The 13335-nt window shown below is 32.1% G+C and overlaps 1 protein-coding gene across 1 annotated transcript in view; it reads left to right on the top strand.

Annotated features, from left to right (window-relative positions):
* LOC148626133 (DNA-directed RNA polymerase I subunit RPA1-like) overlaps window positions 1-13335 on the top strand; it is a 39085-nt gene that overhangs the window by 7059 nt on the left and 18691 nt on the right. The window contains exons 4-13 of the mRNA XM_088569848.1: window positions 2153-2363; window positions 4103-4274; window positions 5331-5625; window positions 6981-7127; window positions 7673-7813; window positions 8099-8319; window positions 9177-9306; window positions 10272-10355; window positions 11669-11807; window positions 12792-12906. Of these exons, the coding sequence (XP_088425974.1) occupies window positions 2153-2363; window positions 4103-4274; window positions 5331-5625; window positions 6981-7127; window positions 7673-7813; window positions 8099-8319; window positions 9177-9306; window positions 10272-10355; window positions 11669-11807; window positions 12792-12906 (1655 nt within the window). The remainder of the gene's footprint in view (window positions 1-2152; window positions 2364-4102; window positions 4275-5330; window positions 5626-6980; window positions 7128-7672; window positions 7814-8098; window positions 8320-9176; window positions 9307-10271; window positions 10356-11668; window positions 11808-12791; window positions 12907-13335) is intronic.

The raw sequence follows: 13335 nt of genomic DNA, 5'->3' as shown, positions 1-13335 counted from the left end.
GTCATTGATACATTTACAGTAAACCTACATACCTGTCCTTGGGTCATTGATACATTTACAGTAAAACCTACATACCTGTCCTTCAGGCATTGGTACATTTACAGTAAACCTACATACCTGTCCTTCAGGCATTGGTACATTTACAGTAAACCAACATACCTGTTCTTCTGGCATTGGTACATTTACAGTAAAACCCACATACCTGTCCTTCTTGCATTGGTACATTTACAGTAAAACCCACATATCTGTCCTTCAGTCATTGGTACATTTACATTAAAACCTACATACCTGTCTTCAGGCATTGATACATTTACAGTAAAACTGACATACCTGTCCTTCAGGCATTGGTACATTTACAGTAAATCAACATACCTGTCCTTCAGGCATTGGTACATTTACAGTAAAACCTACATGCCTGTCCTTCATGCATTGATACATTTACAGTAAAACCTACATACCTGTCCTTGATGCATTGGTACATTTACAGTAAAACCTACATACCTGTCCTTCAGTCATTGGTACATTTACAGTAAAACCTACATACCTGTCCTTCAGGCATTGGTACATTTACAGTTAAACCTACATACCTGTCCTTCAGTCATTTGTACATTTACAATAAAACCTATATACCTATCCTTCAGGCATTGGTACATTTACAGTAAAACCTACATACCTGTTGTTTAGTCATTGGTACATTTACAGTAAAACCTGTGTAAATCAAATCCCATTAGGCAAGAGAAAAAAATTGTCTGTTTAAGGTTATTCTACCTACTCTATTTTTTCTGCCTACCATAGCACATTTTATCGGTATTTTTTTATGAAATGACTTTAAACTATCATTTATTAGTTGAGCGAATACGAACCTCCCATAAGTGTCTACATAAAGTAATTTAAAAAAAATAAAATGATTTTACCTACCTACCTACCTACCTATCCTATTTTTTCATCCAATGTAACCTTATACAGACATATAGTTTTACTTGGTCTTAAAAACTTAAAAATTGGTTCAGTTTAGACAGTTATTTAGTTGACCTTGGTTCAAAATACATTTATATTGATATAAAGAAACTTTTAAGTGTCAGTCCCTGTACAAATCAGGCAGTTGCTGAAAGATGGTATGAAAAAAACAGTCTGAATCAAGGAAAACAAACAAGATTTTCCATATCATGCTGCACTAGAGTTGCAATTTCATTGAAATGCACTGAAAATGAATATTTCAAGGGCAGATAACTCTGTCAAAAACCTCAGTTCTCTAAGATTTTATTGAAAAATTTCTGTTCAAAGCCAGTGATGCAGAGATCAAATAATGGTCTTTTCAAATAGAGAAAGTATCCTTGAGTGATAATACATTGTCATATTGGTGGAGTTTTTACATGCATGTTTCTGATTTTTCCCATTTTGCCTGATTCTTATAAGCACTTATACTTAAAGACGTACAGTTGTTTAGATTTTTGAGGATTAGGTTTCACTGCATTTGTTATACTGCTTGACTAGAGTAGGGAATGTTTGAATAGCAGGCAGTGTGTTGGAAACATTGTCAGATAAAAATTATCACTTTGTCAATTTCACTACAATGTATTTACAAGACAGGATTTCTTTTTTTTATTAAATTGACATTTTTCAGGAATGTCATACACTTTTTCCAGTGACAGGAATGGAATATAAAGTAATAGGTGTTAAGTTGATTGAGATTTTCAGTAACTGAATATTTGTCAAAATCTCTACTTACTCTCCATTTCAAACATCAAAATTTAGATCATAAACCAGGACAGTTTTTTATTATATCTTCACTATTTATCAACATTTCCTCTTCAAATGGGGTTTGAAGTGGAAATGTTGTTAAACAGAGTCGTAATAAATGATTATTTTTATAAAAGAGTGAAGGTAATTATTATCGTTTGATGTGCAGAAATAGGTACACATTAATTTGAAACTATTGATAGTTATGCTTAACTGTAATAAGTTTTTATCATAGGATATAGAATGAATGATTATAATCAATAATAGGCCAGTAATCATTAACCAATAATAAAGGATAATTGATTGATAATTTTGGACAACACTAGTATTTTTTTCATTTTCCAGATCTTTTTTGAGGAGAGGAGATAATGGTCTATGTTTGAGAACTCACAAATATCTTATTTTTTTCCAGATTTTACAAGGGTCATGCTATGAATGTACCCGCATAACAGTAAAGAGTGTACCATGTACAGTGTTCATCAGTCAAATGGAGTTGCTGGACCATGGACTCCTTACATCAGCTGTAGATGTAGAATCATATGCCAACCATTTGATGCTGGAAGAGACAGATCATACTCTTGTACCAGATCAGGTTGAATTATGGGTGAAGAACAGGATGAAAGGTATTTGTTTATCAAGTTGAAAAGTACTGATATGGATCTATGTGGGCAACTTGATAATTCAAATAGCTCTCTAGTTATCAATCAATCTAATTAGAATTATACCATTATTGTACCATTCAATCACTGCATGATATGATTTAATAACACTCCATTCTACTTTATATTCTGATGACCTTTCTGATCAGCCAATCAGAATTCATCTTTCATGAATTTAAAAGCATCATTCAGAGGGAATACCTGAGGATTCTGAAAAGGTCATCTGAACAGAAAGTAGAATGAGATGTTGTTAGATCCTTCAAACAGCGATTGAATAGAACAATTGATAGGTATGATTTTAATTAGACTGCTTATTAATCAGCCCGTTTATAATAATGTACTCTATTTTATTTTAACAGAACACCTGTAGGATCATTTTGACACTGTCTTTCAAGATTGAAGTAGGGCACAATTGTATAATGTAGGGCAAATTTTTATGTAGAGAATCTATTGAAATTACTCAGATTTGTATTGCAATAGATTTCAGTAATTTTCAACTTGTAGTACTGGTATGCTTGCCATCGATTCAATTTGACATTTGTTTACATCTATAGTCAAATCTGTCTTAGCAACCACTTGCATTCAGCTGTAACTATGGTAAAATGCATTCTGTATAGAATTACTCTGTATATAAGGACCACCTGTCTTATGTAAACAGTTGCGACTCCTAAGAGTAGTCAAAGACATAAAAAAAGCCTTTAGTAGTATAACCAGGATTTGTCTCCCTTGGAAGGTCAACTAAACCAGGTTTCACTGTATTAATATCAAAGATGACACTTACCATTACTATATAAAAGATTGATGATCTGGGATAACACTAACTCAGATCAAGTGTTATACCGAGCATTGCATGTGAGGCTAACGATAGACGTTTAGTCAAAATGGAATAGGTATTAGACAGATTTGCAGAAATGAGTCAGGGAAGTGAATTCAAAGTGAAAGTAGCCTTTAGATTGGTTAAAAATTAAAAATGTGCAATTCAAAACAAAGAAAAAGTTTTAAAAAGAATTATTTACAGTATTTTGATCCAGTACGCTGAATTATATTTTTAAAAAATGGACATCCATTTATCTACCGGTATCTTATCTCGCCCCTTTCAGCTATCTTCCCTTTTTTCAATGATTTTACAAACTTAAGAAAAATGTATTACTGTGATGTTCAGTTGTAGACTGTGTCTTACTCATATAACAGTGAATTCTGGAACAGCAAAAAAACCTGACTGAACCAGATACTTTTTTAAGACCCTAAATGTATTGTATACTTGTGTAAACCAAACACCTGTCTGAACCAAACAAATTCTACAGTCCAAACAGGGTTCAGTGTAGACAGGTTTTACTGTATCAGCAACTGTTTAAGTCTAAAAATGAGTAAATTTTGCAGCATGTTGAAGGCATGAAGAAGCTTTTATTTCCTTTTTGGTATCTAGATTAAATGAGTTTTTTTGTACTTTGTATAGTTTTCTTCATAAAGAATTGAGTTTTGCTTTTTTTTTTTTTTTTTACATTTTTTTTTCCAATAAAATTTAAGCCTAGAGTATATTAGATCTTTTATTTTCAATTTACCATTTTGTAGACTTCTGAGAAGTTCTCAGCATAGTAGTAAAACAAAGCTGAACAAGGGTGTAATGCTCTATTCAATGTTCTCAAAGTCTTAATTTTGTAGCTATTTTAATTACAGAATTAAAGACTGCAAGCTAATTTCAGATTGTGATGGAGAAAAAGCATCTTCAAAGAACATAACAGCGGCTAGGGGTGACTTTGTAAACTCCTTTATAAGAGATTATTTAGCCAGACCTGGAAGTTGTCCTCATTGTAAAGAAAAGAAGAAGAAGATTCATCATGAGCACTTTAATAAAATTCTCCTACAACACAGAAAGTATGTATTTCTTTAATTTCTAGCCAATTTTCACACCACCTGATGGGTTGGTTAAAGATATTTCTCTCTCTTGTCAGTTTTCTTTTCTTGACATTTGATTGTATTTGACTCCATCTTGAATTATAATGATGGTCTTAACTGTATTATTTAATTGATACAAGAATTAATATAAATTAATACTTGTTTTTGTTTTGAAAAATTCAGAGAAACAGAATCTACAACTTCAGCTCGTTGATTATGAAATTTCTCACAAATTTCTCATGAAAAAAATTTTCATACTTCTAATATTGCAACAAGCCTCAATATGAAAAAATATAAAAATTTATTTCTGTTGATGTGAGAAATTTCATTATCAACTTGTTACAGTTTTAAAGTATATATTTCCAGAATGGGCTAACCAACCTGTGTTTAGACAAAAGTTTAATTCATCAATTTAGCATTTCTTAATGAATAATTTATATGTCTTATATTATTTACGTGGTGATTGGAAGGGAAAAGCTAAAATGTTGTATTTTCAAATCTCAATTTATAACAAAATTGGTATTTCAATACACCAACTACCTGTATTTGAAAATATTTTTTTCTGACAACTCATTAAAATCTCAAATAAAAGTTTTATATTTTATTTAAATCTTAAGTATACACGGCCCAATGTGCTGCATATGATAATAATATGATGCTCAATTCATATGTGTTAAGTTTGCCTTGAAAGCATATGATTATCATATCATAATTGTAACACATGATTATCACATTATCACTCATTTCAGATGATTGTCATATGTTACAAACCATATGATTCTCATGTGTTGCACTTTTTGCCATATAGCAAAATATAAATACAGTATCAGACAAGAGGTGATACATGCATTTAAAAAATTCACTCCTATTTCTTATTCAGAAACATTTACAGACCACACAACCAATTTTGGTTTGTCATTTGGTTGTTGTACTTGTGTAGATTGTACATGTAAGAGTTATTGTTCTTATTAGGAATATAAAATGTAGAGGTACCTTGAAATATCGATGCATATTAAATGATATTTTTTTTTGCAGAAATAATAAAAAGAAAAAAGACATCAGAAATATTAAACAAAAAAATGAAGATAAAGAAAATATATTAGATGAAGATGAGGATGAAGATGATGATGAACTTAATCCATCAAAATCAAGGGGCAATCAAGAATTTATACCAGCATCTAATCTACGGGAACACATAAGAGGCCTTTGGAAAAATGACAAGTCACTGCTGCAGCATTTATTTAAAGCCCTTTCTGGAGTTGTGGCTGATCAGCCCACTGATATCTTCTTCCTGGATGCTATGCCTGTACCTCCATCAAGGTTTAGACCGGTGAGTATATCATGTTGGGTGATACTGTTAAAAACTTCTTTACAATCAAATCTGTCTCAAGTCCTTTCCAAAACAGAAGGCAAAATTATGGTCAAATGAGATAGGTGGTCTTTATATACAGGTTAATTCCACATAGAATAAACTAGATATATGTATTTTAATTACAGTCTTTGAAGACAGGTTATTGTTGAACACAGGTTGTCACTAAGATTGGTTTGACTGTATTTTTATTAAAGTGTTTTGTTAACATTTTTTAGCTAAAGGCCATGTGAGTTATTTCCATCACTTGGCGTCCGTTGTCGTTGTCATTAGCAATTATACAAAACTCTTCTTCTCTGAAACTACTTGACTAATTAGAACCAAACTTGGTATGTATGTTCCTTGGGGTATCTTGCTTAGAACTGGTGTGGGGATTTTTGATTCGTCAAAAAACATGGCTGCCGTTACTAAAAATAAAACATAGGGGTCAGACAGTAGTTTTTCGCATATATCTCCTAAAGCGTTAGGTTTAGCTGAATTCAGCATGATGAGATCTATCTCTGGTCAAATTTTGGTTTTAATCCGTTAAGCCATGTTGGAGTTATTGCCCTTTTTCAACGATTATTAATGTTATTTCTTTCCAAAATCTTCTCCTCTGACACTACTTGACCAATTGAAACCAAACTTGGTATGAATGTTTCTTGGGGTATTCCGCATAAATCTGTTGTGGGGATTTATGATTTGTCAAAAAACATGGCCACCATTACTAAAAATAGAACATATGGGTCAGACAGTAGTTTTTCACATATATCTCCTAAACCGTTAGGTTTATCCAAATTCTTTCAATAGCTGAAATGATCCATATTATTAGGACTACAAGAGTCTTCAGACTCCTTGTGAGAGTTATTGCCCTTGAAAAGGGAAAAATAACTTTTTTTTTTAATAGTTTTCAGTCAATATCTTGAAAACTATGATAATTTAAAAGAAACTTTCAATTGTTGAAAAGATCTTGTGATAGTCCTACCAAAGACTTCTTCAGTCAAAATTTTTGGACAACTTCTTGTTTAATTTATTGGCTTTGAAAGGCAAAATTCAAGAAGGTGAGCGATTCAGGCTCCAGGGAGCCTCTTGTTTAAAAGTGAACATAGACATCAATATGGGGAGATAATTTGATTTTAAGTTTAATTCTATGTCTCCATTTTTGAATTAAGCTCTATTACCTATCAGAAGTTACATACTGGGATGATTTTGATTTTTTTTTATCTGGATTTTACCATAACAATTCTTTATTTTACAGTTTATTTACTTCTGATTTTGCCAACATAGAAACACATTGTTATAAGTGTATTGATAAATTTCCTAACTTTTATTTGTAGGTATCTAGATTAGGAGATTCCAAACAATTTGAAAACATGCAGACGGCCAACTTGAGTAAATTGATTTCAGATTCTGTGACTATACGTCAGATAATAGACATCATGAATAAGGAGTCCAAAAACAAATCTGAAACTATTGAGATACCGGTAGGTGCATCATTTATTTCAATAGGGAAAAAATGGCAATTATGGTTATACACTAGTAGGTCATGTTTTGTTTTTCTGATTTTCTTATGTCCCTATTTATTGGCAGTTTGACGGAACTTTGATATATTGTTTTTTTGCCCTGAATGAAAAATGATCTTGATAGTGTAATAATACCGGTCACACATACAATAATTTAATTTGGGGGAAATGAATTGAAATTTATAAGGGTTGACTTAAAACCAATAATAAAAAATCTATGATAAACATTGTGGAACGAGTTAATTCTTTTAGATAATCAGTTTTTCTGATTTAAGTCCCAGGCTAGTATTTGCTTATTTTTGCAAAAATTTCACTTGAAATAAACAAAAAATTCATCAAAAAGTGTGTCCTGACCCCCTTTGATACCCCTCTCTCTATCAGTCCCTGCATTAAACTTATTGCATTATATACTTTTCATCCTCATGAATTTTTAAAAATAAGATTTTAGTTTTGTATTTTTTTATATGCTCTTACACAGATTACTATTTTTAAAAAAAAAATTCCAGTCAAACTTGTCACAAGTTCAAGGTAAAACTCTGGTAGATAAGTTACAGAACTCGTGTGTACTACTACAAACCCATGTAAACAGCTGTTATGACTCTGAGATGGATAGACTGTCAACAGAGAGAAGGAATGGTATCAAACAGGTACTTTCAAATTTTCTCCTGGTTCAGTGACTTTGAAATTTCATGGTGAAACTGTACTGTTAGGAAAATACCTTTAAATTAGAATATATGGCTAGCAATTCATTTGCAGGCAGATTAAAAAAATTTGTATGTTCAACTTATTTATAATGTTCAGATATTAGTGAATTTCTTAATATAAGAATTCGAAACAAAATTATGAATTTGCAGTATAAACTTAACAGAAGGTTAGAATGAATTCATGGTGACTGAACTTTTATATGAATTCAAGTATGAATTGTTTGATAGATACTTGAGAAGAAAGAAGGACTTTTTAGGAAGAATATGATGGGAAAACGTGTAAATTATGCAGCCCGATCTGTTATATCACCAGATCCATGTATCAACACCAATGAGATAGGTATCCCAGAAGTCTTTGCCAAAAAACTGACATACCCTCAGCCTGTGACTCCGTGGAATGTGCATGAACTTAGACAGGCCGTAATTAATGGTCCTGATAAACATCCTGGGTAACTATACTGGTGTAGGAGGCTCAAAATTATACCCCTCTCAATGAGCAGGTTGTCTATTGGAATCACCTTGTCCATCCGTCTGAAACTTTGTATGTTGCAAAAGTCTTGACGCCAATTAATTTAAAATTTGGTATGTAGCTTGATATAGATGGAGTGTTCATTGTTAGCAACTTGGTTGCTCTCAGATATCAACTTCCTGTTCAGGTGGGGGTATAATTAACACAACAATGAATGCAAATATAATTTTTATTCGGTATTATTTTTCTTTTTTTTCTCTTATTTCAAAGACAATTGGTTATTGATCTAAACAGCTTTGTTTACTGTACAACTGTTGTCGCTGTTATTTGTAAAATCCATTTTAATGTGCTATTACTTATTTTTTTTAGAATGAATATTTTTGTTAAAAATTTGCAGAAAAATTTTTCTTTCAATGTTAAATATTATTAATAGTATTGTAATTAATCATATTAATGCTTTCTAAGAAACCTGTCTAAACCAAACTCATAAATCAGACTATTTTTAAGGAAGTAGACCTAGGGTAAGGGACATAACTCTTGAAATCAGTGATATGTTTGTATCATATTCAATTTCATCAAAGCCTATCAAGCTTTCTTTTGAAATAGAATGAAATCAATTCAAGTTACTTTGATGCTTAAAAGGGGTTGATGTAAAATGTGTCGTGCCCCTAGGTCTACCTCCTTAAAGTTCCTTTATATCAGTGAAAACAAATTTTGTAAATGGAACACCTGTCTATAAAGACCTAAAGGGGTTCTCTTTAGACAGGTTTCACTGTATATAGAAAGTTTTTATTAAAAACTAACTAAAGGTGACTGCTTACTTTCTTTTTAAAACAGAGCTTCTTTTGTTGTGAATGAAAATGGATCAAAGGTAATGCTGAGTTCTAAAGATAAGACTCAGAGAGAGGCTTTGGCTAAGCAGTTGTTGACACCCAGCAAGTATGGTTCTGTAATGGGATGTAAACAGGTAAACTGGCACTCAACAATTGATTAATACTTCCTTGTTATTGCTCCCTACAGACAGTTTTGGGAAGGCATCTTGCCCTTTTTGATGGGTTTTAAATTAATTGTTCCTAAATAGATGTAAATGCTTGCATGATGTGCCTTCATATTTGCCTCTTATGTGCTAAAGTGCCCTTTTAGACCTGGAATACCGTGCCCTTTTCAAAGTCTCCAGCAAATATTACTTGTGTCCTAATTGCGTTTGGCCTAGGGATTTATATGAGTATGTTGGTATTTAATTTTTTCTTAATATTGATTTTAGCTGTTTTCATAAATGAGAGGGCTTTTATAATGTAAACATTTATAAGAGCACCCACATTAAGTAAAAAAAAAATTTCATTTATATGCAACAAGTTATTAATTAGGTAATTAGGGAATCTCAATTCTTTAATTCACTTCCTTATAGAACTACTGTTGTTCAAGAACACTTACAAATGTCAGCTGAAAGAAATTAAACCATAAGTCAAATTAAAGACATGATCAAACTGTCTTGTCACCTTGTTGGTCGGTCTCTGTCTGTCCATCCATCTACTGTGAACATATTAATTTTTGCATTTGCTGATATTCACGGATTCTGTCAACATATTTGTGGGTATGAATTGTTTCTTAGTTAAAAAAAATGATTGGCATGATATAGTATGAAAAACCAAATTCCAGGAACTGTTTTTCACAGTTTTCAGTCCACTGTCAAAATAGTGAAAATGAGTATGTTTACAGTGTCATTTTGTGTCCATTTGTCCAAATTTCATTGCAAATATCTCTGCTCAAAATGGATAATTTATTTAAAATTTATTTAAAATTTGATGTCTTTGTATAGATAAAGCACGCATCGTAAATGTTTTTGTTGCTGTCCCATGTAAACTTCCTTTAAGAGTTGGAATGTAGAATGACAACACTTTCAACTTCATATTTGTCTTATTATTGTTTCAGGTGTACAGACATTTAAAGAATGGAGATGTACTGTTACTCAACAGACAACCTACTTTACACAAACCAAGTATACAGGCACATAGGGTAGGTGATTAGTGTATAGGGTTTGTAAGTCTCGTTCTAGTTTCAGTTTTCCTGCCGGAATTTTAGATGTAGAACATATTGAAATCTGAAGGCCGGTCTGCATTTTATTGTTCCCTTCCGGGAAATGAAAACTGTATCAGTATGCAAAATCTTCTATTTCTATGTTTTTCTTAACATTTTTATTCAGTAGAACTAGATATTTGTCATTTTTTAGCAGTATTTTTTTACAAAAATATATTTTGCTTTTAACATTGAACTCAATGCTATGTTAATGACGAATCTCTGTGCATTTGAATGGGAGATAAGGACCCATTCTCATGAAATCATGGAGTCATGTGACGAGACATACATAATGTATTACAGTGAAACCTCCTCTGGACTTAGAGGTTTGTTTGGTTAAGGAGGTAGACTTGATGTAAGGGAAATAACTCTTACAGATCATTTAAATGTTTTTATTCAGCATTTTACATCAATTTCATGTAAGCATCTAAGTAACTTTTATTGATTTCGTTCTGTTTTAAATGAAAGCTTGATAGGCTTTGGTGAAATGGAATATAATACAAACATATCACTGCTTTCAAGAGATATGTCCCTAGGTCTACCTCTTTAATATGGGTGTTTGGTTTATCCAGGTTTAAGATTCTTTTAAGTGTAAGTGTTAGTAAGAATCAGGCAAGATGGGAAAAATCAGAAACATGCATCTCAAAAACCCCACTGATCTGACAATAAAATATCACTCAAGGATGCTTTCTCTATTTGAAAAGACCATTATTTGATCTCTGCATCATTAAATTTGCTCAGAAATTTTTCAATAGAATCTTAGAAAAATATGGTTTTTGACAGAGTTATTTGCCCTTGAAATGTTCATTTTCAGTGCATTTCAATGAAATGGTTACTCAATGGTCCAGCATGATATGGAAAATCTTGTCTGTTTTCCTTTATTGTAATGGTGCAAATAGTCAGATTACACTTTTTTTCATGCCATCTTTAACCTGCTGCCTGATTCTTACAGGGACTGACACTTAAAAAGCGTCTGATTTAGGCAAGTTTTGGGTTTACTGAAGGTTAGGTTTTAGACCACTTTCACTGTACTGAGTGTAGTATTTTAAGTCAAAATTCCCAAACTTATACTGAATAATGTCACATTTGCATACGTCTGTATTTGGAATTCTGTCATTAGTTTACCTTCTTATGTATATTTCAATCTATTTAGTATGAAATCTTGTTTTTCAATCAAAGAGTGAAAAATTATCTTGAAAAATATCTCATATTCTAAAAATTAGCATTGAAAAGTTATAATTTCTTTATTTCAGGCTAGGGTTTTACCAGGAGAGAAGACATTGAGATTACATTACGCTAATTGTAAGGCCTACAATGCAGACTTTGATGGGGATGAAATGAATGCTCACTTTCCACAAAATGAGTTGGGCAGAGCTGAAGCATACTCTATTGGTAAGTGAAATAACTGTTTATTCTCCTCAGAATTAGATCATTTTTTTTTTTTTGTCTGGTGTAAATAATTATGTGTGCATGCAAATGATACTTACCACATTTTCATGGTTTTTCAATGTAAGGAGATAAATGCATCATGTAAGGAGAATATGTATGGTGAATATATGTGTCAAAAAGACAACAACCCCCACCTGGATGAAAATGTTAGCCCAAGGCCACCCATTGGTCTTCACACCACAGGACAGGCTGCAGCAGGACCAAATACATAATAATACACCAGTACAGCAAAAGATTTGCCCCTGTATACTCAAGTGGCATAAAAATAAACTAGAGGTAAAAACAAAACAAGACATACAGAAGCCAAAAATTCCTGACTTTTGACAGATGTAAAAAAATGTTTAAGAATTTTGGCTTGATCACAACCTTCCCCCTTTCAAAATCTGGCCACTGTGGAAAAAATATTAAACAATTAAAAGCACCTAAAAATTCAATCCCAGTTCTTCCCATGTGGGGTTGAGAACCACAGAACATCATAAGTCATACAATAAGGACATGATCATAGGATGTTTTGATTGCCTGCTGAAACTTTATTCATGTGTGCTTGTCTTTATTTGGTATGATATTTGATAAATATCATTGATTGGTTCACATGTTTACAATCAAACCCAATGTGTTTTTACCCTTGCCTACTAAATGTATTTTACTTAAAGACTTGGGTTCACATGCAAATAAATCAAAAGATACATTTTGATTTACACTCATTCAAAAATGAAAAACCCTAGAAATCTTGTATATTTGTTTTTTTATTACTGCATCAGTAGGCTCATTCCACTGCATTCTGCATAGAAACTTAAGACATTTGTTGAAGATCATGTTACATGATTTAGCTCTCAGTACATCCTTTTTCAGGACTGTAGTGTTTCTATAGTACATGTACTAAAATTTTAGAGTGAATTTTTAAAATCCTCTATTTTGTTTGAACAGCTGCTACAGACTTCCAGTACCTTGTGCCCAAAGATGGCACACCATTGGCCGGACTCATACAGGATCATATGATAGCTGGTGCTTCACTTACCATGAGAGGAAGGTTCTTTAATAGGTATTTATCTTAAGTAGTAGTCTTTGTTAGAATCATGCAAATTCTGTAATATGTGATTCACCCCAAAAAAGGCTACACATTTTTATTTTTGTTATTAAGTTGCTTTATAGGTCTATATGATGAAATGTATGATTATTCATTCCAATCTCCCTGCTCTTAGGATATAATCCGCAAAATCCAACTTTCTATTGTATTTTACATTTACAGAGTTACATCCCTTAATTTTGAATTTTACTGTACATTCTTTGTAATTTTTATCTCCTAAGAACAAAGGTTATATGAAAGTTCATGTTAATTTCTGTAACATTTTAAATAAAATATCAAAAATAAATATATGAAGACTTTCCAAACATGAATCTGCATGACTCTTATCCGGAGTACTACTTAATATTTGGCCATGTGTGTTGTTCACAAGACTATGAGGTTGTG

Source organism: Perna viridis, chromosome 2 (assembly GCF_037379345.1).
Source record: "Perna viridis isolate PV_CMFRI_1.1 ecotype Kerala chromosome 2, ASM3737934v1, whole genome shotgun sequence".
Classification (NCBI taxonomy): domain Eukaryota; kingdom Metazoa; phylum Mollusca; class Bivalvia; order Mytilida; family Mytilidae; genus Perna; species Perna viridis.
This window is presented reverse-complemented; position numbering and strand designations above follow the sequence as displayed.